Source organism: Giraffa tippelskirchi, chromosome 5 (assembly GCF_054371585.1).
Source record: "Giraffa tippelskirchi isolate mGirTip1 chromosome 5, T2T-mGirTip1v1.2.pri, whole genome shotgun sequence".
Taxonomy (NCBI): Eukaryota; Metazoa; Chordata; class Mammalia; order Artiodactyla; family Giraffidae; genus Giraffa; species Giraffa tippelskirchi.
In genome coordinates, this window is record NC_137279.1 from 103,672,181 (window position 1) to 103,699,713 (window position 27,533).

Genomic DNA, 27,533 nt, shown 5'->3' on the forward strand with positions numbered 1-27,533 from the left:
CAAACAACAAAAACAAAACTCATGTATGGAAAACTGCTCTTAAGCTGGAAATGATTGCTCCCATTTGAAATTTTATAGGACTTTGTACCTTTCTTATAGAAATTAACAAATCCTTCCATATATACTCTCTCTGTTTATGGACATTTGCTTTAAGACAGATGGAAAGCTTGGTTTGGGGAGGGGGTTGTTTTTTATTCAGACTTTTTTGTGAACGCTCCACCAGGAAACAGTTTATGATATATACACTGTTTCACAGGTACAGCTTCTGTTTTTTATAAGTGTATCTAATTATACTGGGGTTTGCTACCTCTGTAAATTATACTAAAGTTTGTTACCTTTGTATATAGAAAAGCATAGACAAACTGAGAATTAAGATGAGAAGGTTTTAGTTTGAGTGTAGTTTTGCCTCAAGAGACTGTCTAGTTCAATAAACATGCATATTATCTATACAACAAATGACATCATGCAGTGTAGTATTAAGAGTATGCTTTCAACTCCTGAAGGAAGTAAAATGTTCATTTATTGTATGAGCATAGCCTTTTTTCTTAATCGTTCATTATAAGTTCTTTAAAGCAACCTGTGAAGGCATGCCTTAGGACCTTTGCTCTACAGATCTTGGTACGCTCTGCAGAGATATAGAAAACAGCTCTAAGTCTCATTGTATTATTACACTGTATATGTAGACACTAAGGCCTGTACTGACGCTACACTATAGACAGTAAGGCCATTTGTAAGCTTCCCACCTGGAGAAGGAAATGGCAACCCACACCAGGATTCTTGCCTGGGAAATCCCATGGACAGAGGAGTGCAGGTTACAGTCCATGGGGTTGCAAAAAACAGGCATGACTTAAGTGAGTGAACAACAATAACAAGCTTCCCATCTAGTGCTATTCCATTTTTCTTTGGACCATGATAGAGTACAGTGGGGCTTCCCAGGTGGCTCAGCGGTAAAGAATCTGCCTGCTGATGCGGGAAACGTGGGTTTGATCCCTGGGTTGGGAAGGTCCCTTGGAGAAGTGAATGGTAATCCACTCTAGTATTCTTGTCTGGGGAATCCCACAGATAGAGGAACCTGGTGGACTATAGACCATGGGGTCGCAAAGAGTCAGACACAACTGAGTGACTGAGCATGCACACACACACACACACACACACACAAGAGTACAGTAGTATGGTTCAAGAAGAATTTATATCTACATTACAAAGAACTTACGTTTTCTTCTTTTAAAATGGCCTATTGACATTTTAGTAGTTGTTAAGGAAAGTTTATTGTTATACTTCCTTACCAATTTATCATTTACATGTTTAATAAAACCCAAAATCAACCTAGCATAATCACAGAACTGTTTTATGATAGGATGTCTTGTCTGTTAGATGGGGTTTATTTGCAGCATCTTCCTGATAAGTTCGTGACTACAGTGGCCAAACATCTTGTTAAACCCAGGATGAGTTGTACCCATCAAACTTTCAAATGTCTTGGAAATTCCAGTGTTTCAGCATCCACATGACATCTCCCACATTGTTTTTCACATTCTAAAATAGAACAGAAATTCTTTAGCAGACCATGTGTCCTTAATTTTGGTTGGGAATATATTAACATATCTATGACTCAAACAGAGACACAGCTTTCCCCTCATCTTATTTTTCTGTCTAAATAGCAGACTTTTGGTCAGTGTTCCATGACTCCTTTCTTCCTGAAAGTCAAATGCCTGCCTTTACACTGACTGTGGAGAGAGGGTCATCCAGCCTCCATGTGGACCACATGTAAGAAGGAATGGGGAGAGAAAGAAGGGGCTCTTCCAAAAAAATAACAAAGCCAAGATCCCTGACAAGATAGCTGTCGGCTGAGTAGCACTTTAAATTATGTGTTTAGAGAGACCATCAAGAAAAGCACATAAAGTGGGAAAAATAATGTTCAAAAATTAGCAGTTTTTAACCCTTCATAGTATTAAACTGAGAGAGACCAGAGTTGAAAAATCCAACAGAGAGATGAGAGAAAAATCATTAAATTGTGAGTCGAAGGATTCCAAGGGGGTAGAGAATTTCAAAGGAAAAATGAAGACTAAAATAGTGCTATAGTATGATACAGACTAAAAGTTAGCTCTCGGGGTTTATAACTGGTGTATCACTAATGATATTAGCAACAGCAGCAGCTTTAGAAGAGTCACTGGTGCAAGTTAATGAGTTGAGAGGTGAGGAAGTGGGGACTGCTCTTGTGAGGAACCTGAATGAGAATGACGTGCCAGGGAGGGAGAAGGGAGCTTTAAAGAATGGTCTGACCAAGAGAATTTTTTGGAGGTAAGGTCTTTGGGGATGGTGGAGACTTGAGCGTGATTGCAGGAGCCAGTAAAGATGGAGAGATTGCAGATACAGGAAAGAGATGGAAAGAAATGCAATCCAGAGCAAATGATTGCACATCAGGAGAAACAGATCAACTCTGAGGCTGGGAGAAAGGGGGTAGAGATGACTGTGGGTCTAGATGAGTTTGGGGTGGGAAATTTAGGAACCGTAAAACCTGATCGGTATAAATTCACTCAGGGAGCTTCAGTCCTGAGATAATGGAATCAGGTAGTGGTTTAGCGAATGAGCACTAAAAGTCAGACTGCCTGGGTTCAAAGTCAAGTTCTATTTGGTAATTGGAAGTCCTTGGGCAAGTTACTGACAACTATACCTCATTTTCGTCATCTGTAAGACCAGTTGAAAGCTTGAACTCCATAGGCAGACTGCCAGAGTTTGGAGCTAGTAAGCTCTCCTGCCAGCTAGCAATACTTACTTGGCAAGTCGTTTAACTTTTCTATACCTTAACTTCTTCATCTGTAAAATGGAGACAATAAAAATGTCTACCTCCCAGAATTACTGTGAGGATTAAGGGAGTTAATATTTATGTGTCTGGACCAGTACCAGGCACATCATTAGTACTACATAAGTTTTTAAAAATGGTTCATTAAGCAGCGTTGAGAGTCGAGGGCCTAAGAAACTATAACTTAGATTTATGGGTAGATTCTACATTGTTTTAAGATTTCTCACCAAAAGTGCTCAACTACCAAAATATGTAAGTGAAGAATTAGCTTTTTAGCCTTGATCCAGAATTGGAGTTTCTGCATGGCTGTCAGGACATAATGGAGATATGAAATCAGATGGCTAACAGCAAGTGGGGAAGACAATTGTATAGTATCTTAGAAGCAATTATAAAGACTTTGTCTTTTACTAGGATTGAGTTGCAAAGCCATGGAAGGCTTTGTTTAGAGGAAGGAAGGCTGACACAGGTTTTTAAACTTACCCTGGCTGTTATGTTAAAAATAGAAGAGCAGGATGAAAGTAAGGAGACCAATCAGAGGCTAGTGCAAGATCTGCACAAGGGATGATAGTGGCTTGGACAAGGATGAGTAATAAAAATGTGCTTGTGTGTTTAGTCGCTTAGTAGTGTCCAACTCTTTGCAACCCCATGGATTGTAACCCACCAGGCTCCTTTGTCCATGGGATTTCCCAGGCAAGAATACTGGAGTGGATAGCCGTTCCTTCTCCAGTGATCTTCCTGACCCAGAGATCGAACCTGGGTCTCCTACATTGCAGGTGGATTCTTTACCATCTGAGCCACCAGAGAAGCTCAGTAACTTGATTTCATCAAAGATTAGAAGTGGTCAGATTCTTGATATTTATTTTAGAGAATGTACAGTCAACAAGATTTTTTTGTTTGTTTGTTTGTTTTTTACTGATTATCTAATCAGTACGATGGGAGGAAGGAGTCAAGATTGATTCCAAGGTTTTTGGCTAGAGCACCTTTAGGAATGAATTTGCCACTTGCTAAGATGGTAAAGACAGCAAGAGGAATAAGACTTTGGAGACTGGGTTGAAGATCAGGAGTTGAGTTTTAGACATCAGGAGTTTAGATGACTAGTTTAGATCAGGAGTTTAGATGACTAGTGAACATTTGAATGGAGATGTCAGGTAGACAGTTGAATATATGAGACCCAACCTCAAGAGAGACATCTAGATGCAGACATAAATTTGTAAGTCTTTAGCGTGTACTGTGCTTAAAGCTATGAGACTGGGTGTGATCATTTAGGCAGTGTTTTTAGAAAGAGAAGAGGTCTAAGTACTGAAGCTGTGAGCATTTCAACATTAAGAGATTGGAAAGATGAGAACTAGCCAAGATAGTAGTAGCCAGGTAGGTAGGAGTCCAGTTCATGTGCATCTATGTGTTTGCGCATTACACACACACAGGCACACATGCAAGTGTTTGCACATGCATATGTGTGCACAACATACCCTATATGAAGACAGAATGATCAGGGGTAGCAGCTACTTTTCTTTGCAGATTACTTGCAGGAAAATTTAATTTCTCTACTTGTAGGAAAAATTAATTGGGAAACCAGGTGATTAAATAAGATAGCTTGATGGGTGTGGAATCAGAACAAGGTGTGCGTGTGTAGGGGGTGGTCTTTGGGTCACCTCACTGGCGACTGTAATTCACCTGTGATAACCCAAAACTCCACCCTCACTTTGGAGCATACATGCTCCTTGGACAACATATTCCTGACTGGTGTCATAGCACCGTTTCCCTCGGACGTGGCTTTAAACAGATGGCCAAAGTTTTCCCAAAAGAGCTGCGTTTTCTAAGCTTCCACCACTCCAGGAGGCATATTCTTTCTTTAGATATGTTAATGTACTTCATCTTGTTTCCATTAAGTCCTGTCCTCAGAGTTCTTATACTTTGGGGGGTGGGGGGCCGTGTCACTATTTCCTTTGATTAAAATATGGACCTTCTACCTAGAAAAATATGTACATAAACTCTCAAAATTTTGTGTACAGTTTTACAAGTCCATGAACTCAGCTTAAGAACTCCTACTTAAAGTTGACCTTTCTGTTTTGTTGGCTCATGGAAGATAAACTTATTCCTTTCTTTGAAAGCCTTCTTCCTTATTATTATCTCCTGTACCGCTTACTAGTTATAAAGCTGGTCTTATGATCTACACCATAGGATTTTTATGTGAAATTATTTAATAATGAAGTATTCCTGGCACTTCAATAAGTGAAATCTTTTGTCTGAAGAAGGAGGTAGACTGTCATACCATATGCCTTCCTGTACAAAAGGACTCAGTGAAGTTCTAGAGCGTGTGTATACAATAACACAAATGTGCAAGGCTCATGCTCACCAATTCTGAAATTCAGCCTTTAGTAAATGGTGTGTGAATCTTACTATAAAATGCTGCTGCCTAAACATTTATATATATATATATTCTTAAAGTTTGGAGGAAACAGAGGAAGATTGAAAATATTTGCTTAAAAGGTGAAAAAAAAAGCTGTCCAGAATACTAAGAGCAACACCCATCTGAACTTCACAGAAAGTGTCATGAGAGTGCCAATGATTAGAACTGATCAGATATTTGGCTGTCCTTTTCAACCAGAAGATGGATTTGAACCAGATTACTATATCCATGGTTTAGTTTTGAAGAGAGGGGGGGGGAAAAGTCAATTATTTGTCTCTTTGTTCAAAGGCCTTTTTTGTATTGTAGATCCCTGCAAAGCTGGTGGAGAAGCCAGCCTTTCACATCCATTAAGGTTAGCTCTGAAACTGTTGAATTTGATCTCTTCCATTTGCCATCTGGATACAGTAGAGAAAAAGCTATTCTGCATTGGGTTGCTGGACACCATCCAGAAAATAATATGTCAGGGGCATCAAAGGCTTGAGGCACTTGGTCCAGTCTGTCTAATGATCACAGGCAGAGTCTGCTCTCCAGTTTTGTAGTATGTTTTATTTTTGCAGTGACAATATATATCCCAGTAAAATAGATCACAAGGATTACTGCCAACTTGTCAAAGCTAGGGTTCTTCCATCATACACTTCAAAAAGAGGGGCCAGATTTTAACTGGGCAAAGCTTGACTCCCAAAACTGAGGAAGCTTCATCTCGTCATAACCTGTACCCTTTCTTCAGGAGAGCACTTAATACAAGGAGGATTTTAATTCTTAAGATTGTTTCATCTCACACCCAAATGCCACATTTTTAAAGTCTCCTTAAAATTGACTTCATTTAAAGTTGTATTCCTTACCCTGTTTATAAGTGGGCCCAGTATCTGGCCAGCTAATGACCAAGCTGGCAGCTTTCCAGGATTCTGACAACCACATCTCATTATTCACACCAACTGGAGCCAATTGTGGCTGGATTTTTTTTTTTCTTTCCGTTTTATTCTGTTATTTAAAAATGTGGATAGGAAGCAACAGCAAGCAATGGCATGTCATTTGGTATCCTCTGGGATTGGGAGGAGCCTTGCATAATAGGTCCTGTAATATCAGGGGCATATGGCTGTGTTTTAAGGTAGCTGGAGGCCATCTAACTCTAAGCTCTGATAAAGCAAGATTAGTTTGGGTCTTTGCAGATTGTACTTAGGGATGAATTTATAGCTTCTGCAATAGGTATAATCGTAGGACCATTGCCATTCTGTCTCTTATGCCAGTAGTGGGTGACAGGGAGAGTTGCCAAGCCCTAATCATGGACATTACTTTTCTTTGTGGACAGGAATGGTCGCCAAGCAACTCCCAAGTCTCCCATGCTGACCTTGGAAGCTGGAGAAACCCTGGCTGGGTTATGGCCAGCTTACTGAAAGGGGTGTCATGGACAGTATCACTCTGGTTGTGTGCCTTGTTCAGGTTATCCAGTAGACTGTGGTGGTGGTTTAGTCGCTAAATCATGTCTGACTCTTGTGACCCCATGGACTGTAGCCTGCTAGGCTCCTCTGTCCATGGGATCCTCCAGGCAAGAATACTGGAGTAAGTTGCCCTTTCTTTCTCCAGGGGATCTTCCCAACCCAGGAATCAAATCTGGGTCTCCTGCATTGCAGGCAGATTCTTTACTGAGCTATTATTCTGCTCTAAAATGGTACCGTCCACACTCTCGTTGTTTAGGACTTTATTCTCAGAATCTTCCTGTTCTTTTCCATTTAGATACTGCATTGAGAACAATAAATACTTCTCCTCCATTAAGAAACACAAATGAAATCTCCAAACCATACATCAAGCAAAGCAGCATTATCCCCACTAAGCTCTGTGCACATGCGCACAGCTTCTGTTTGGTCACTACCAGGATGGATTGGGGGCTTCCCTGGTGGTTCAGTGGGTAAAGAATCCGCCTACAATGGAGGAGACACAGGAGACTCGGGTTCGATCCCTGTGTTGGGAAGATTCCCCAGAGAAGGAATATGGCAACCCACTTCAGTATTCTTGCCTGGAGAATGGACAGAGGAGCCTGGCAGGCTACATTCCAAAGGATCACAAGAGTCAGGTATGACTAAGCATGCACACACTCATACAGGCTGGACTAACCCTTTCTGTAGTTGGCGAGTTGTTTTTTCTATAGTTTTTACCTGCTCTCAGATCCCCTCCCTGGCTTAAAAGCAAAATAAAGGGAAGGTGGTGATGTCAAGTCATTATTAGAGCCAGACTTCCTGGCCCAGCCACTTCCTTCCCAAGTTACTTACCCTCTCTGTGCCTTAGTCACCTTACCTGTGAAATGGGACTAGTTATAGCACCTACTATTTTGTTGTAGGTTTGTTGCAACAGTTAAGCAGCAATGTGAAGAAAAGAGCCTGGTATACCACAGCGCTCAATGTATATTTGCTACAGTTGTTATTATTTGATGTACTTTAATATGAATGGATTTCATTATTTTTACTTCAACCAAATATTTAGCATGTTGAGCCCTTTATTATTCATTGAACATGAAAAAGATTTTGAGTTCTGCTAAAAGAATTTCAGGGATGCACAAGCAGGAAAGATTGGAGCAAGGGAGGTCCTTTAGATCACGTTATTGCCCTGCTGGCTCTGAAGCTGCAGCAGAACACAGTGAGTTGGAGGAGCTGAGTGGCCCCATCCCTTATATAAAGTCCCTGTAGCTATAGCTGGGGGCTTGTCCCGGGGCTCAGCGGTAAAGAATCTGCCTGCAATGCAGGAGTCACAGGTTCATTCCCTTTGCTGGGAAGGTCCCCTGGAGGACGAAATGGCAACCCACTCCAGTCTTCTTACCTGGAAGATTCCATGGACAAAGGAGCCTGGCGGGCTATAGTCCATAGGGTTGCAAAGAGCCAGACACAGCTGAAGCAACTTAGCATGCATGCTCAGCTCACTGGAAGATAAGCTCCAGAAATGCAGGGATTACATCTTTTCCTTCACCTTTGTTTTACCAATGTCTAGAACTGTGCATGATCTCAGCTCAGCCCCTCACAGACTCCTGTGATTTTTTTTTTAATACTTACGTATTTGGCTGTTTTGGGTCCCAGCTGCAGCATGCAGGATCTTCCACTGCATGTGGGATCTTAGTTCCCTGACTAGGGATCAAACCCGAGTCCCCTGCCTTGCAAGGGGATTCTTAACCACTGGACCACCAGGGAGTCCCTTTTTAAAAGATATTTATTTACTTTTGTCCTTTAAAGAAAATTTTATTTAGTGCCATTATCTGTCTGGACCCCTTCTTAGTTTTAAAGAATCCCCTCTGTGTGAGCTTTACTGGGTACAGTGGCCTATGAGAATTAAAATACTGTTTTATCATCAACTTAGCATGGGCCTGATACCCTAATGTGTGGCTCTGATAAACTTGATTAGGCCAGAGACTCTTTACCTAAACCCAGACCCAAATGTTGGGATGTGAATTACCAGCAGCCTGAGATAGAGGGTGCAAGAGATCAACTTGACCTCTTAATGAGGGAAGAGGGGAGTCTGGGGAGCCTGGCTCTAGGCAGGCTCATAGGGATGGCAGAAAGGGCAGGATTCACCTGTTAACAAACAGGACCCAGGCGTGGTCCTTGAAACTGATCAATTCAATGAGCCATTCTTTGACCCAAGTGGGGAGCAAGAAAAGGCAAAGAAGGGAGTCTTTTCCTTCAGTGAGCATTATCTATCATAGAAGAACAAAGGTTAAAAACAGCTGCTGTGGCGTAGGACCCCATTTAGCAAGTAAAAATGGAAAGTCAGGAACCAGCAGAAACAAAATTGGAGATACCATGTAGGCAAAAATATAAGCAACACTGTAGTTTTGTGGAAATGAAGGAGAGGGTTTTGAAGTATGATAATAAAGAGTGTCAGTTGTTAGATTCAAAGAGGTCATTGAAGAACAACAAGGCAGAAGACGCTGTTGGAGTGAGGGATTAAGGAACCGTTATTGATTTAGAAAAGCTGTAGTAACTTGGTGGTTGAGAAACCAGTTTATGGGGAGTTAAAGTGGTGGGCAAGTACAGGGTTCTCATGGTAATTTTTGGGAAGAGTAGAAAAGGGAGAAATAACTCCATATAGGGCTAGACCTCTTTCTGTACTTCTACACAATGGGAAAGAATGTGTAAAGAGGTAAGATTTAAGATGGAAGAAAGCAAAAGAAAACTTGATGGAGAAATAGTCTTAAGAACACAAGAAGGTATAAAATCGGTAGCACTGAGGGAAAAGGTTAATCTTAGAGGGATTTTCCTCTCTAAAACAAAAGAGGAAAGAAGACGGTTATCTACATGGAAATATTTGGCAGTACAGAGTAGGGAAGCTGATGCTACATATTGAACTCAGTAAAAATGGACTGGGGTCATCTAATAAGAGGGGAGCTCCTGGGTCTTAAGTAGACTAGAGATTTAAAATTAGCTATAAATAAAATGGACCAGTGAATTTTTAGGCATAGCACAATAGTCATTGAGTTACAGAATTGTCAAGGGCAGGGATCATGTATTGCTCTTGTATCCCCACGGATGCAAGAGCACAGTTTTTGTACCATGGTTAGTCCTCAATAAATATTTGAATGGATGGGTGGAGGGATGGGTGGATGGATGGATAAATGGATGGGAGGAAGGAAAGAAAAAAGGAAGGGAGGAAGGAAGGAAGGAAAGCAGGATTGGTGGATGGATGGATGGTCTGTTACCTGCATGTGCTTATTGAAAGTTTATTTTGATTGAATTAAACTATTCTTGACCCTAAATTAGGGCCTAGGTGAAATCAAGTATAGTCATTAGACTAAGCCCTTAACAGTTTGCCATTTGGAAACAGGACTTAATATATGACACCTTTTCTCTAAACCCTCAGTGTTTGTTCCCTTTCCTTAGGATGAGGGATGACAGTGGTATTTTGGCAATGCTGGCTGATTGAGTTGTTAGATCTAGCACACATTATTCTGCTGCTTATAGCTTCTGGCCCACATTCAGAAATGTCATATTTGGGCCCCTATTTGCAATTTCAGGGGCCCCCAAAGAACCTGTACCTTCCTGCTTTTATCTGAGTTACTGAATTCTGGTAACTTAGATAATTCAGATGTCCTTACTTAAAGCTGAATGACTGGCTTGTGTGTTAGAGAGACTTGGAACCCATTTTAGGAATTCTGTATCAGATGTAATAAAGTGAAGATCCAGATTTCAGATTTAATGGCTTGTGCTTTTACAAGTAAAAAGTAAAAGATGGAAGGGAAAGGAAGGCAAGGACAGACAGTGCTTGAAAAAGAAAAGAAAAAAGACTTCTAGTCTTTTATTTTTCTAAAAGAAGGAACTGGTGATGACACTCTCCTTTAGTCAGTAATTATAGTTGGAGCACCTGTGGTATACAGAAGCATTAGACTAGTCAAGTGTAACTTTTTCACTGGGAAAACTATTTTATTATCCTTTATTTAAAAAATAGCATGGGCTTGTTTTTATTTTTAATCAGTGAACTAATATTCCAAATTGATTATTTCCTAGTGAGGGGAAGTTGAAATAATTCTGATAATAAAACATATATTTCTGCTCAACTTGCCAGTTAACGTCAGGAGTTTGCTATTTCATTACCACCAGGGACACTAGTAGGACCAAAGCATTTTTCTCCAGGTTGCTTTTGGTTGTTCGGAAATGTCACAGTGGAAGCCCTGGCCCCTTGAACCAGAGCAGCAGCAGGTGAGCAAAGGAGGAACTGGATTTCAAAATATTTTGTTTTAAGAGGTTATTTGTTATGTTGAAGTCATCACACAACATCTGATGTTGATTTTGAGATTGTTAATGTATCCTTTTTAAGCATTCAGATTAAAAAACATAAACACATTTCCACTCAGTTTTCCCATAAATCCCATCCCCTCACTCAACTCAAAACATCCTGATCCTGCAGTGTTCTGTTGTGTTTCTGCCCTTGCCGGATTAGGCGTGCTCCTGGGTTCCTTGAAGGCGAGGCAGGGGCGGGGGCCAGGGAGTTGGGGTGGGAGCAGTGCGTGCTGTGCTTGTCTTCCAGAAAAAGGAAATAGTGCTGTATTGTAGGGTAGACACACTCTACCTAAGGGCAGAACTAGTCAAAAGTCAAATTGAGTTTACACTATGAGCTCCTTGTGTACTTGCAAGTTGCCTTCTGACTGTACCTTGTTAAAATAAAATCAGGAAATTATCAAATAAAATCCATTCTGAACCTTAAAGTAAGATTGCTTACGTTCTGAGCAGAGTTGAACAACTTTATCAAGGGTTCATAAAAATAGTTTTTTCAGCACATTTTATTCTAATAGTGTGTTATTATAGCTTCACCTAAGGTTGCAATGCAGGGACTTCCTTGGCAGTCCAGTGGTTAAGACTTTGCCTTCCAGTGCAGGGGGTGAAGATTCGACCCCTGGTCGAGGAGTGAAGATCCCATATGCCTTGGGGCCAGAAAACCAAAACAGAAAACAGAAACAAGAATGTAACAAATTAAATAAAGAATCAAAAAAATCTTAAAAAGATCGCCATACGTTAAGAATTTGGAAAGGTGTTCTGATAGTTGTAGGTGTTGTTGACTAAAAGATGCATAGGTAACCTGGGAAAGGATAATTTGAAAATGTCCTTGTAGTCTTGTGAATATCCTTCCCTCATTCTCTTCTTCCCTGGGGATGATGAGTAAGATAAGACCAGACTTCCAGCTCCTGCACTGTAGAAGTGTCATACAGTTAGTGTTCATTTCTACCTCACTTATGTATATATATTAAACCTCCACTCTGTTGATGTTAAGAATGTTAAGAAACATGGATCTTGCCCTTGAGAATTTCACTGGCTGGTGAGGGTGGCAGACTTGCTGGAAAAGTAAATTACAGCACAATCAAATGCTGTCTAGAGGGAGAACAAAGCATTGTGGTACTTAAAGGAGCAAGTAACTCAACTTAAACCTAGGGAAGCTGGGGAAGACTTCATAAATGTGGTGACATCTGAACTGAGTCTTAAAAGATAAATTGAAACTTGGCAGGTGAATGGCACACCAGGCAGAGAGAAGTGAATGTGCAAAGGGTTCAATTTTGAAAAGAATATGGCTTCTTCAGGTAACTAAAAGAGGTAGACAATTCATGGAGTAAAGTAGTGAGAAAAAAAAAGGCTGAAAAAATACACTTGGATCTTCTTAACTCATCAGTGCTGGTGGGATAGGAACCAGCAAAATTGCTGGAAACACAAGAGAACTTGCAAAATACTTTGTTATGTAATTCTTCTAATAGGTCATTGGGCTATTTTTTCTCCAACAGTGCTTTTTTAAAAAAAAATTATCATCAAGATGGAAAATAAAAAAAGAAAATCATCTACATATTATACTTTAGTACTGATGACATTTCAATAGCATCATTTTTACACAGCTGGGGTTCTGCCTGTCTACACAAAACCGCTCTGTTTTACTTGGTACATACCTTTCTCGCTCTTCATTATTTGATGGTTACAACACAAGCATCTGCAGTTACTTTCTCAATAACTATGATTATTTAATAGTAATATAAAAAATAAGTTAGTGTTATTTTTCACAAAAATGTCCAAGAATTGAGGCAAGCACCAGTGTCATTTGTGGTACCAAGTGTTTCATCATTAATCATTATTCAGTATATAGTAATTTGTCATCTAAGTAGTTGAAAAACAAGGTACTACTTTCAAGATGTACTTTCAAGCCATCTGACTGAAATTGTTGAAGATGGGAATATTCTGTTACTTACGCTAGTTATTTTAGTGTAATATTTACTAATTTTAAATTAGTAATTTAATTTTTAGTCATAAAAATTATTACTAATATTTAGTCATAAAAAAGAATTATGTACACCAAAAAAATTTCTAATTGAAGAGGAAAGGGTCTCAAAAATGCCAAGGGAAATTGTATTTAAAATCATTACAATTTGAATGTGAGTGCTGATGTGTGGTGAAGTTGTTGAAGATTTTTCATTTTTTACTCAAAGTATGTTTATAAAAATAGAATATGCTCATATAGATACATAAACTATGTAAAAATAATCAGATTTGGAAATTTATTGGAAAACAGTGTTTACTGCAAAAGGGACGTGATAAATATTCATTGATGAATAAGGTAGGTTTTTGGAATTGAAAATCAAACTAAAATATAAAGGAGAATAATTATTTTGGTTTCTATTTTACAACTTGATCAGCACAAAAATGCACAAATTCCAAATAAAATAATTGGAATCAGAGAAATGAAACTATGACACTGCATTACTTTATAAATGAGATAAATGTTTCTTCAGCTTAGTTGACGATAAATGATGAGACAATTTAAAGCAGAATGAAAAAATGTCATCAATTTGTATAAACAATCAGAAAAAGCAAGTCTCCCTTAATTAAAGAAATATTCTTGAATTTTATTAGGTACAATGAGACAACTGACTAAGGAATACAGAGTTACTTTACATGTATACACACACAGTGAGTGCAAATCAGAACTATGACATTTCCATTAAACATAAATAGAAAATTGAATGTGGGGGTGGTTAAGTTTTACAGGAAGGGCTAAAAACTCAACTGTGAAAAATTCTAAGGTTTATTAACAAGAGTGGGGCTTCTCTGATGGCTCAGTGATAAAGAATCTGCCTGCAATACAGGAGATGTGAGTTTGATTTCTGGGTCAGGAAGATTCTTCTGGAGAAGGAAATGGCTACTCACTCCAGTATTCTTGCCTGGGAAATCCCATGGACAGAGGAACCTGGCAGACTACCATCCATGGGGTCGCAGAAAAGTCAGACACACATTAATAAGTATAAAGAATTGGAAACTCTGAAATGATCTCTATGCTGACACTTCTTTGACAACACAGCCTCTGGATCTACATAAGTTAGACCAGATTTTTCAGAACTTGTATAAGAGGCTCAAAAATGTGACAAGCAGGAAACTATGTGGCATGTCGAAAATATGTTGGGTTATTTGTTCTTCAACATTATGGGCTATCATTGATAACTTCCTGAGATCTTTCAAATATAAAGAGGGATGGTGAATTAATGATCAGCTGACACTGGTTTCCAAACGTAAATTTTACCCTTTTTCCTCCCAAGTTTATTTCATACAAAACATTATAAGAATTCTTTCTAGGAAATTCCCTAGTGGTTCAACGATTAGGGCTCCATATTTTCACTGCTGAAGCCCTGGTTCAACCCCCAGTTGGGGAACTAAGATCCCACAAGCCACATGGCACAGCCAAAAAAAAAAATCTTTCTAAAGAACTTCAAAGAAAGATTATAGATGTGTTTTCTTAGTTTTTAAGACAAATAGTTCACTGTTTATTATCTAAGAAAACCTGTATCTCAAAATGATTTGGGCCGGGGTTATTATGCCAAAAGATAATCTCTTAATGTTTCAAGAAAAAAAAGTCCTTTCAGAGGAGAACAGTGGTGTTTGTTATTGTTGTTCAGTCGCCAAGTCATGTCTGATTCTTTGCAACTCCATGAACTGTAGCACACCAGGCTTCCATGCCCTTCACTATCTCCCTGAGTTTCCTCAAACTCGTGTCCATTGAGTCAATGATGCCATCTATCCATCTCATCCTCTCTTTTTCCCTTCTCTTCTTGCCCTCAATCTTTCCCAGCATCAGGGTCTTTTCCAGAGAGTTGGCTCTTCGCATCAGGTGGCCAAAGTATTGGAGCTTCAGCTTCAGCATCAGTCCTTCCAATGAATATTCAGGGTTGATTTCCTTTAGGATTGATTAGTTTGATCTTGTTGTCCAAGGGACTCTCAAAAGTCTTCTCCAGCACCACCGTTCTAAAGCACCAAATCTTTAGCCCTCAGCCTTCTTTATCGCCCAACTCTCACATCCATACATGACTACTGGGAAAACCATAGCTTTGACTATATGGACCTTTGTTTGCAAAGCGACATCTCTGCTTTTTTACATGCTATCTAGGTTTGTCATAGCTTTTCTTCAAATAGTATGTATCATACTGCTTCATCAGAAGAATGGTGCCCAATCAATATTTTTTGGACCAAAGGAAATGGTATTTGCTAAGAGTAAGTTTACATTTTCTGAGTTATTATAGTGTGGGGAAATTTCAGATCTACTGTTTAAATGGAAGGAATAAAATGGAGCAAAGCTAGCTATATACAGTAATTTTGTAGAATCAATGCAAATATGATCCTAGAACTTTGATTTATCCCAGAACAAAGTAACAGCAACTCATTACATCCCTGTCATTGATCTTAGCTATTTGTTTATTTGATGTGGTCTACCTAATGCTTCCTGCACCTCAGCACCACTACCTGCGTATGTGTGGTTGAGGTCTGGCCAATCACGATAGCCAATGCAGAATGCTCGTGTTCTAGTCTGCCTGACCCCAGCATGGGCTTGGGCAGCTCTGGAGAAGAATCTCAGTATCCTAACAGACTGACCCTGAAAGACTCATCGTATTAGTTTACCACATTATCCAAGTGTATTATTCTTTAAGGCTGTGTTAACTGTGTCACAAACCAGATGGCTTAAAACTATCCTCTCACATGCCTGGTGGGTCAGAGTCTGAAATCAAGGTGTCATCAGGGCCATGCTCTTCTGCAGGGGCTTTAGGGAAGAATCCTTCCTGGACTCTTTTCTAGATTCTGGTGACTTGTTGCAAACATTGGCGTTCCTTGACTAGCAGCTACATCACTGCCATCTCTGTCTCCTTCGGCACATGACCTTTTCCCCTCTGTATCTTTATGTGTTGTCTTCTCTCCTTAGAAGGACAGTGGTCATTGGATTTAGGTCCTACTCTGATCTGGTATGACCTCATCTTAGTTGATTCCATCTGCAAAGACCCTACTTCCGTGTAAGGTCACATTCTGAAGTTCTAGATAGACATGAATTTGGTGGAGGGACATATTCAACCCACTACACCCAGCAATGGAAATGCTCTAAATTTAATCTGACCTAGAATAATGTCAGTTGGCATATAAATATTTTTTACATTTGGGTTTTAAATTATCGATCCTGAAGATTGCTCTTGTGGTTTTAATTGAATGTGATATTAGCTCTGATGCTAAGGATGATAAATGAAAAATAGCATATTATAAAATATTAACTATAAATCACTAACCTGGAATTTCTCATGAGACTTCCCAGTTGCTTAATTAGGGTTCATTCAGGGAGCTGCTTGCCCCAATGGAGAGGGAGTAGTGAAGTTGTGTTGGAAACTATCCCTGAAGATTTAGCAATTGGTTAGGTAATGTTAATAATAGCAACTTATTTTTTCCAGCTTAAGATATATTTGACATATTGTATGTTTAAGGTGAACAACAGATGGTTTGTTACCCATATATATTGTGAAGTGGTTACTGCAATGAAGTTAGTTAACACATCCACCCCCCTCACGTAATTTTATGTATATAAATGCAGTGAGCACATTTAAGATCAATCATAGCTAATATTTATTGAGTACTTTCTTTGTGCCAGGCACTATTCTAAGCATTTTTTATGTACTAATATATTTAATTCTTATAATGACCCTATGAAGTAGTATTAATACTATTAAAATGTTGGTCAGAGGAAGAAACTGAGGCACAAATATTGGGTTGGCCAAAAAGTTCATTAGGGTTTTTCTACACACTGTTTCAGAAAAACCCTAATGAACTTTTTGGTCAACCCAATATCACATATCTAGCAATTGAAGGGGTCAGGATTTTAACCCACAGAATCTGGTGAAGGAAACGAAAGAATCTGGGTGGCTTCTACATTTGGGAGACTGAGTGGATGGTTCTGTCATTAGCCACGATTGAAAATACAGAAGAGCAGGTTTGTGGGCAGTTTACTGGAAGGTTATGAGTCAGTAGATTTAATTTTGGATATCATATTAAGTTTGAAGAGCTGCTGGTGAGAAATCCAAATGAATATACCTTGTAAATAGTTAATAGTAAGTACTAGAAATAATATTTGGTATTCAAATTCATCTTTTCTCAAAAAGAAAGTACTGTGTTTTAGTACATACATTATGTAGTTGTGGTAAAACATGACGAATTGATGATACCATCTCTCAGCTCTAAAAAACTAACTGAGTGCCTTCATCGGGGTGAAAAGTCTTTCTGGGTATATTCCTATGTCCTCTTTACATGGTTAGGTAAGTAAATATCTTACCCAGAACTTTATGACATTTTTCAGCCAAGCAGACAGAGGAAAGGAGTTCATTCATTATGGTTTGTAACCAGTGATCACAAGTGAATTTAATTCATTACAAACTCCCCTTATACCCTCACCCTTTGCTCCACACATTCCACCAAATACACCCCTGCCTTGCTCTAACCACGGGGTATTCCAGTTCAAACCCAGCTGTTTATGGGAACTGCTTTTGTTGAAATCATTAAAGAAAGAAAGGCCTGTGAATTCTCCTTCCGAAGCACTGCCTGTTTTCTGTGTCATTTCAGTCTCATTAATCAGCGTTGCCGCAAGGTAGACGTTGTGCTGTGTATTTTACTGTCCCCAGCACAGCAGCTCCTGCGTCTCTGCCCCCAGGCCGACGCACTGGGGAGAAAGAGAGAGGGAAACCATCAATCTTGCCAGTTGCACATGTCAGCAGTGATTCCTTCCCCCTTCCTGTTGGCTGTCTCTCTCACCACCTGTGTTTAGAATTAGCACCGAAGCTGCTGCCCAGATGAATAAGAACCACTGTCCCTGTCACCTGCCCTGTACTGGCCACCACTTCTAAAGGAAAACAAGAAGTACACAGGGCAATTATCTTTACTGTGTGCAGTGCAAGAGAGAGAATCACACATCCCCATAGAAGTTCATTATGTGAACATAAAATTACAGCAGATTTGAAGTTGTACAGTCTGCTGCTGCCGCTAAGTCGCTTCAGTCGTGTCCAACTCGGTGCGACCCCATAGACGGCAGCCCACCAGGCTCCGCCGTCCCTGGGATTCTCCAGGCAAGAGTACTGGAGTGGGTTGCCATTTCCTTCTCCAGTGCATGAAAGGGGAAAGTGAAAGTGAAGTTGCTCAGTCGTATCCTAGGAGGTATCATTTATTGAAGCAGAGGGATAAAAGCAAATAATTTATCGAGTGCTTTGCTGTATTCTCATACACTCCCTCTGAAGTATCTACAGAGAATCTAGTCTCACAGGGAGGCAAGCTGGTGGTTCCAGGAGGCCACTCTGTCCTGCAGTGGGTCCGTCTCCTTCATGTGCCTGCACCAAGTCTCTGGACTAAGTGAAGCATGTATAGCTGAATTTGATCTACTTCTGTTCAAGCCCTGACTCCACTATTTATTAGCTATGCACTGCTCACTGAACCCCTCTGTGCCTCAGTTTCCTCACCTATAAAACAGAGTTGATAATACTACCCACCTCATAAGGCTTCTTGTAAGGATTAAATGAGATAATGCATTCATAGCTCTTGCTAGAGTATTTGCACATAGTAAGCACTCAACAAATATTAGCCATTATTATTATTAACCTCATTGTTCAGATGATCAAACTGGAGTTCAGAGAGATTAAATAATTTGTGCAAAGTGCTGGGGTATGTAAAAGGAATTGAACCTGATACAGGACTGTCTGACCCCCAAAATGTGTTTTCTATCACATTATGTTGTTTCCGTTCCAGTTCCATCTTACAAACAACTTCATGTGTGAGCTTAATCAGTCACTTCACTTTACCCATGTCTTTATTTCCCATTATGTAAAATGAAAATGATACTACCTGACATTCCTGTTGGTATGAGATTCTTGTAATTATACATCAATCAATCATCATCAGGCCATATGCAGTAAAACCAGGCATTTATTTTTTTAAATTTGGCTACAAAAGATGTTCATGCCCTTAAAAATAGTTAAATAATACAAGAGTGTCAAAAAGGTAATCATTGCATATTCCCACGCTTTGAGGTAACCACTGTTAAGTTAAATGTGTATTCGCCTTCCTTGTCAGCAGTTGTCTGTTTAATAAATGTCTATATAGAACCACTGTGGGCTAAGCATTGTTCTCAGGCCTTGAGGAAGGTGCTATTATTACACCCATTTTACAGATGAGAAAGTTCGGTGACTTGCACAAGGAAACACAGCTAGCATGTGCAGAGCTGGTATTGGATTTGGCCCTTTGACTCCAGAGTTGGGCCTCTTCACCTCCACTCTGTGCTCGTAGTACTTATATTCTTCTTATCTGTTGCATAGTATTCCATCATATAAAAATAAAACTACTGTTTATTTAGTATGTTCCCTAATGGACATTTAGTTGCTTGTAGTCCTTTTGTCATTAGTCATATACGGGATGCCAGGTAGACTTACATTCTAAAATGAGTGTTTCTGTAGGACACGTTTCTGTTTGTTGGATGCATATGTGCACGCTAAATCACTTCAGTCATGTTCAACTCTTAGTGACCATATGGACTGTAGCCCGCCAGGCTCCTCTGTCCATGGGATTCTCCAGGCAAGAATAATGGAGTGGGTTGCCATGCCCTCCTCCAGGGGATCTTCCCGACCCGGATCTTCCCGACCCAGGATCAAACCCATTTCTCTTGTGTCTCCTGCATTAGCAGGTGTGTTCTTTACCACTAGCGCCACCTGGGAAGCCCTGTTGTTGGATGGTTGGGTGAAAATATTTAAACACTTAAAAATTTGACCTCCATCAATGATCAGATAACTACTGGAGAGCTGACTCCATGCCAGGCACTAAGCACTTAACACTAATAAACTCATCACAATCCTGTCATCTACCCTGTGAGTCTGGTATATTATTATCCCCATTTTGTAGATGTTCAAGACCATATAAGTAATAGAGCCAGGACTCAACCCAGGCAGTGTGGTGCTAAAGCCTACTGCTTAATCACTATAAATAACCAGACAAGTTATCACAGTCATCATATTTTACTGCTTGACTTTGTCATTTTTCTAACTTATTCTAAAGTTGACTTAACAGAATGAGCTGACAGAAGGGTCTGAACTGAAACAAATGCTGTTCAAACAACCCTGGGAATTGTATCAGTCTACAGGTTGGATGATGAGAAAGGGGACCATGGATCCTGCAAAATGAGACTTCTTTCACCTAGTAATATTTAGGATAGTCAAAGAGTTTTTTTGGTGAAATATTTTTATACCAAGAAAATAACTTTAGAATTTCTTTTTTCTCTGTTTGTAGTATTGTGTGTATATGTGTGCTCAGTTGCTCAGTTGTGTCCGCCTCTTTGCGATCCCATGGACTGAAGTCCACCAGGCTCCTCTCTCCATGGAATTCTCCAGGCAAAAATACTGGAGTGGGTAGCCATTTCTTTCTCCAGGGGATCTTCCTGACCCTGGGATCAAACTTGGGTCTCCTGCATTGCAGGCAGATACTTTACTGTCTGAGTCACCAGGGAACCCTGCAAGATATTCATGCTGTCTTTCAAAGTTTGAGGACACTGAGGTCATGGAGTTCCTTCATTTGTTGGATATAAGAATTTCTGGCATCTTGGTTTCACTTATCCAAGGCCACCAGTGGTTAGTTCAGGTTTTCCCCAACTGACTGAGCTGACCATGAAACCCAGCTACAACTGCCTGAGTGTTGGATTCAGACTCTGTAGGTGTTAGAGGAAGTTAGAGAGTTTTTCACACAGGGAAATAGGTAGAAAAGAGCATTCTATACAGTGATAATTTTGTATTCTATCCATTACAATTCTGATAGCAAAATCTTAGTGGGATTATTTTCTTGTCAATATCTGGGCTATATGTGCTTCTTGAGTCCCTGCTTGCATGCTAAGTCACTTTAGTCGTGTCTGACTCTTTATGACCCTACGGACTATAGCCCACCAGGCTCCTCTGTCCTTGGGATTCTCCAGACAAGAATACCGGAGTGGGTTGTCGTGCCCTCCTCCAGGGGATCCGACCCAGGGATTGAACCCGCATCTCACCTGCATTGGCAGGTGGGTTCTTTACCACTAGTGCCACCTGAGAAGCTTCTTAAATCCCTGAGCCATAAGGATTTATGAAACTGGGCATTATCAAATAAGTTTACCTAATGGTGGAAGGTGGTGTGCTTACTTGATCTTTTCTCACCAACGTAGGGACTCTAGCCACACCTTCATAATCTGTTGACCATAATTTGCTGAACTTCTGCCTGAAGCCAAAGGGATCCTTGACCGTGGATTAATGCATAAATGCTAAGGGATTTTATTACCTTGAAATGTAAGTTATAAGCAAGTGAACTTTTCACATTTTTGTAGTCTATTTGTATGTTCATGTGTGTGTGTATGTGTTTGTTTATGTGTGTGTATTTCTATGTTTCCAATCAGGTTGGCAGTTTTGGAGAGTAATTATGTAGTAGTTGGCTGGGAATAGTGGTTTTTCAATCTTGGACACACATTAGAATCACAAAGGGAACTTTTAAAAATTCCCTATGCTCACGCCAAATCTCAAACTGATTAAATCAAAATCTCTGAGGATAGGACCCAGGCACTGGTATGTTTTAAAGCTCCCAGGTGATCACTGTGCAGACAAGATTGAGAACTGGTAGCTTAGAAAGGTATCTTCTAACTTTTATTCAAATGTTTTCATCTTACCTCATTTTATGTAGTTGAAGTGAATTTTAAGACTACATATGAGTGCCCCCAAAGTCCCTCTCAAATGAGCATGCATCAGAGTCACCTGGAAGGCTTGTCAAGGCACAGCTTGCATAACTCTTATAATTTTTCTCCTGGAATAAGCCCATCTTTGGTAGGTCTGGATTGGAGCCCAGGTATCTGCATTCCTGAAAGGTCCCTATTCAGGTGATATTGCAGGTACAGAGACATAGGGTTTGAACCTCTGCCCCAGTGCCTGCCTTCCACCTTCTGAACTTTCTTCTCAACAATGGCAGCCAGGGCAGCCACCTCCAGGACAGACCGTATACACACAATATCAGTGTTAGGTAAGCTGATCATGCTGGAGGAAGCTCCCACATGGTGCTCCACCTCCAGTTCGGTTCAGTCGCTCAGTGGCGTCCGACTCTTTTCAACCCCAGGGACTGCAGCATGCCAGTCCTCCCTGTCCATCACCAGCTCCCAGAGTTTACTCAAATTCATGTCCGTTGAGTCAGTGATGCCATCCAACCATTTCATCCTCCGTAGTCCCCTCCACCTCCAAATAATCGTAAATCTAGTCTCAAAAGTCGGTATGAAAATACAGCCTGCTCTTCCTACCAGATTGCTCCTCTTAAGTGCTTTCTGCTCTGAAGTCAGAGCCACCACTGGGTAGGTAGTTCTTGTGTGTCCCAAAGTAGAACTTGGATTTCACTTTCCCACAGAAACAATTTTATGAATGGTATTTAGGTGCAGCTGAAATACTGCTGTTAAAACCATCCTTCAGGAGTACTGTGGGTTCAATGAGGCTTCCATGGGCTGTCTTCCAGGAGTTTAACCGCCTTTTAAAGAATTGAGTTTCTGAGTTTCAGAAAACCAGTTTTCAAACATGAACATAACTTGTTTAGGAACTACCTATAACTGGAACATTCGGTTCATTTTGTGTATAGTTATTTTGCCCTTTACATGGAGCCAAAGTCAGGGGTAGGAGTGGGAGATTTGTCATTTATTCCACTAACACTTATTAGATGCTCACAATGTACCTGGCACTGCTATGTACTAGGGATATAAAGATGAAAAAGACAGCCCCAGCCCTGGAGAGCTCATATTCTAGGTGGGAAAATATTTACTAAGCAAATAAGAAAATATTTACCAAGTTACCAGTGTGATATGTGCAATAATGAAGAACTGATGAAAGAAGGGTCTGTTCTGCTTGGAGAGAGTGACTCTGTGTGTGTGTGTGTTTGGTAAGGAGAAGGTATGTTTAGCAAGTTTAAAATCAGGGAAGGAGTGTTTGGCCTTGAAGACTATTGGGGCAGTCTCCAGGCAGAGACAAAGACGAAGGATATCCAGGCTGAAGGAAGAGTCTGAGGGCAGAGGGGAACGAGCAATACAAGAGTGGCAAGTAACTAGGTCAGCTCCTCATGGAAGATGATGGAGGGCGACTGGGAAAGGGATTAATGGTCACATAATGTCTGAGCCTTACCCCAGAGGAAGAAAGGAAAAGATGTATACATACAGCTAAGTCTGTGTATGTGGTATTTATGTTTTATCCCAGCCTTTTTTGTGTGAAAACTTTCTTTTCTGTATATTTCCTGTTACCCTGAGGAAGAATATTTTTTTCAACAACATATTAACATTTCAAAAGTATACTGAATCAAGTTGTTTCCAAACCTGTGCTCTAGGAAGCTCCTCAAGAGGCTGGCTGGAGTGAAGGCAGAAGAGCCCACAGGGTGCTGGCTGCTGAGGCTCCTTCACTGACTGTTGTCTATATACCAAGCTTTTCTTTGGACTTTTCTACACGTTGGGCATATCTAGTAAGAATATTACATTTGAAAATGAGACTTGGGTTCTATCCCTGGGTCAGGAAGATCACGTGAAGGAGGAAATGGCAACCCACTTCAGTATGGAGAATCCCATGGATGGAAGAGCCTGGTGGGCTACAGTCCATAGGGTCGCAAAGAATTGAACGTGACCAAGCATGCACGCATAAGCCTGTATTTTACCAAAAAAGGCAATGATAAAAAAAAGTTGTATCTTTCTAGGCAGTGATTTCTCTAACATTTTAAGATCAATGTTCAAATTTTCTTATGGGGAAAAACTAATATTTTCTTAAGCATTTCAGATCATTCTTTATACTTAAAAAATTTTCGTATTTTTGATCTCTTGCCTGTATTTACTGTTCCATTCAATGTAAAAATAAATTATGTAGTGGTGGTTAAGATGTTTATGTCAAGAATTTGACCCTGGCTCATTTGGTTTAGGAATCAGTATTATTGTTAGAAATTAAAAGTGTTTCTCACTACATATCATGTTATAATTATTTATGTTGTGTTTAGATAATATATTTGAGTCACTCTTCCAATAAAAACTAAAAGAACTTGCGAGATTATTCTGTACCTACATATAAGCTTTGCATTTGAACATGGCTTAGCTTCCCTTGGGTGACAATGCATTCTCTCCTGGGAGCAGAGTCCCTAGATTTTATGTTTCATCATCTGATGGGGAGACATTGACTGAGGTGCTATTCACAGATGTGTAAGAAAGAAAACAAAAGAAAGGCGTGAAGAAAATAAGCCCGAAGAGATGCTGAGGTACAAAAGCAATAGCTGCAGGAGAAAAGAATGTGATAAATATAAATACAAGAGCATCATGTGGTCTGGTGAGCCTAGCTCTGGAGGTCTGGATTCTGGTCTCATCTATACCACCAGCTGTTACCTGGGCCTCTCAGGAAACATCTCCGTGGCACACCTTCCCTTTCTGAGAAGCATGTGTGTGGAGAGGGGAGCTTTGGGTGGGAGTGAAGGTAGTTAAAGTTCAGGCCAACCTTGAAGTCAAGAAGTTCTAACCTGGATGCAGACCAGTGAGAAGGTGGGCAAGTCCAATTCTGAGAGCTGAGATTCAGATCTGACCACCTGCCTGTGACCTTGGCAGGCTACTTAACCTTCCAGTGTGCTTCCTGGAAAGTAAGGCTGGTAATCCCTGCCTCCATCACATGCAGTGAGGTCCATGCAGGTGCCAGGGAATCTTTCTGATTGCTCGAGTTCAGCAAAGAATGAAAAATACATCTGTGAAAGCATTCTGCTGTGTGATGGAAGGACAGCATAGTGCACGGGGTGGGAAACGGATGCACAGCTCTTAAAATTCGGAGGTGGCTTAAATAAGTTTATAGAAAACTGTTTTAAAAACTCAAGTTTATTCCTTTCAAACTACTTCCCTGGCCTAACAATATGTGGTAAGCGCTTCTTGTCTCTGCCCTTATGGAACTCGCAGTCTAATGGATCAGTCGCTCCTCTTTTTTTCTTTTTGATAATGATTTTTTCCTACAATTTTAATTGCTAGCCTACATATTGCTTCTGGTTTGAGGGTGACATAAAACCTGCTTTCTCTTATATTGAATTAATATTTACTATATTGATTCCCAGGTCTGAGCATCTGGTTTCATTTCTAAGCAGAAACGAACCCAGGTTTTTTTTTTCCCTTGGTGCTGAGTCAGCATTTTCTCACCAGACTCATGGCTCTCTGTGCTTTCTGAAAGAAAGTGCTGACTGTGGCAGAACAATGCTGAGCCGTGGCCAAAGAAAGCTTCAGAGAAGCACCTGGATCCTCCCAGCCAGGACGGAAGTGCTATTTTTCTATGCTGGGTCTCCTATGTTCCAGCTCTTAAATCACTAGTTGGTGGTAGAGACATTTTCAAGGAAGTGTTGAAGATTATGTGCAAGGGGCCTAGATATACATGATAGGGTGATATACATGATAGAATTGAGAGGCCCTAGCAGAGAGCTCCTTAAGCTATATTTTTTAGTTAGCAGAATAAACAGACTTAAAAAAAGAGATTTTCAACCTAATTAGTTGATAATGCTGATTTCTTTCTAATCATAGACTGTGATAACATGCTTTTCATGGAACCAGTTAGACATGATGGTTGTTTAGCCAAGTTTTTGGTCTACCATCGACTATAGTTAAAACAGGTATGATGAATGTGCAATTGATGCCCCAGCTGGACACAAGCAGGACTTTGTAATAAGAATCTTGAAATCTTTAGTCGAAGTCTTTGGTTGCCACCTCCATACCAAAGTTGAAAGTGTTTCTAAGCTTGTAGGCAGGTTTTTTTTTTGATGTATATTATGTACTTGGGAATAAAATCAGAAGCTCTCTTTAGTTGACCAGAAAAGTTATCTTTTGCCATAATTAGCAGCTTGGGATTTTTCAACTGCTTTTGGAGGCAATCATTGAAATTATGATAATTACGAATTTGCAATGTGCTCAGTACCTTATAACAGGAATGATTTGAGCTACGTCTGTCAGATTGATAAATTTGTTCTCCCTCTGATTCAAATTCAAACTCCCATCCTCTCTTCTGGAATATATCAAATCTGAGAGCTGAAGCTGCCCATTGGTGATGCTAATTCTGTTACAAAATGAGCCAAGGCCTGCATTGACTGAAAGTGGCCTTTATTAAAGAAATACATCTGAAATAAAAATGAAGACCTATTTTGTAAAACGGACCTTCTTTTTAGTCTCTGTGCACTGCACAGGGATTGAAGGTTGATGCTCCAGACTGCCCGAGGAGTGAATGCCTGTGGGCTGGTCTTGAAGCTGTTTTCTTTGTGGTTTGCCTCCCATCCACTGGGAAGCCCATGCTCCTTTCATTTTCATTCTTTTCCAGCTCTACTGCTTTTGAACACAGAACCCCCATCCTCCCACCACCCAAACTCCACATTCCAGCCCCATGATTTCATGGTACCAGGCGTATCTCCCCTGCCATGCCGTCAGGCTGCCTGCTGACTCTTGCAGGGGGAACAGACGGGAACATAAACTCACCACAGAAGAGCAAGACACTCTCTGTATATTTTTAAGGCTAGGAATCCAGTTCTCATTTAGAGCCTGTATTTTTTTAATAGCTCCTTGAAAATTGAACAAAACATTTCTTGTTGCTCTTACTTCTTGATAACATCATTCCCTCTGCCTGGATGTATAGAATCACAGAAACTAGAGAATGAAAAAGATGTATTAGATCATGTCTAGTTCATTCCCACTGGTCACAATTCTTTTTTTTTCCCACAGTCTGTCCTCTAGTGCTTTTCTCTTCTAGTTTTCTCAAGAATTAGTGTCTCCATTTGTCCTGGGGGATAATTCCTGAACATGGAGGAATTTGTGTGGAAATATTCTTTTTTTTTTTTTTTCCCAGCGTGATATTCCTAGTCCTTCATCCTAGGTCAAGCATTTCTGGATGGTATTTTTTTTTTTTTCCTTTCCATTTATTAAGTTCAAAGCTTGTTTTTCTGCTTTGCTTTGTCTCTTCATCAATCAGTCCCTAAAGCCCATTAATCATTTTTAACCTCACCAAAAGCTCCTTAACTTATTCCCATATCAGGAACCCAGGGCTTACTACAGTCCTAAGGTACTAGAGAAAGCTTCACTGACAGTTACTTATTCTATGCTAACTCTTCTCTCTCCCTTTCTTTTCTTTCTCCCCTTCTCCCTCTCCAACCCCCACCTCTGTCTTTCAGCCTCAGTTCTCATCTACCAACTGTTTTTAAAATAATGTCTCTAAATTATGATTTCAGGAGTTAGTCCTTGAGGGCCTTGTGTGTGTGTGTGTGTACATGTGTATGATTCTAAGTGCAAAATCATATTTGTTCTCAGTTACTTAAAAGGTATTTTTCATATTCTCAGAGCCACAAATCTTTTAGGTCTCCTGAGTGCTTGGATCAAGCACAATTCTGGATCATGGAACTATGATGTAGCATTCTATTTTATAGCTGTCATCTGAAGAATAAAGAGGAAAATAAGCAGATATGAGGAAAATAGACTGTATTTGTAGGATTTGAAATTCTAGGGAAAAGGAAA

At 40.1% G+C, this 27,533-nt stretch overlaps 1 protein-coding gene across 13 annotated transcripts in view; it reads left to right on the plus strand.

Annotated features, from left to right (window-relative positions):
* The window catches only part of WARS2 (tryptophanyl tRNA synthetase 2, mitochondrial), a 92,472-nt gene that overhangs the window by 11,121 nt on the left and 53,818 nt on the right, over nucleotides 1–27,533 (plus strand). For 4 of the 13 annotated variants that reach the window (XR_014052532.1, XR_014052534.1, XM_081486136.1 and 1 more), the window contains exon 2: nucleotides 6,945–7,281. The exons of 7 other annotated variants lie outside the window; for them this stretch is intronic. Coding sequence is in view for 2 of the 6 variants with exons in the window: in XM_081486136.1 (XP_081342262.1) it covers nucleotides 7,135–7,281 (147 nt within the window). In the remaining 4 variants the exon portion in view is untranslated. Of the gene's footprint in view, nucleotides 1–6,944; nucleotides 7,282–21,188; nucleotides 21,310–27,533 lie in introns of all 13 variants that reach the window. 2 more of the 13 variants (XM_081486142.1, XM_081486143.1) reach the window with 2 other exon arrangements.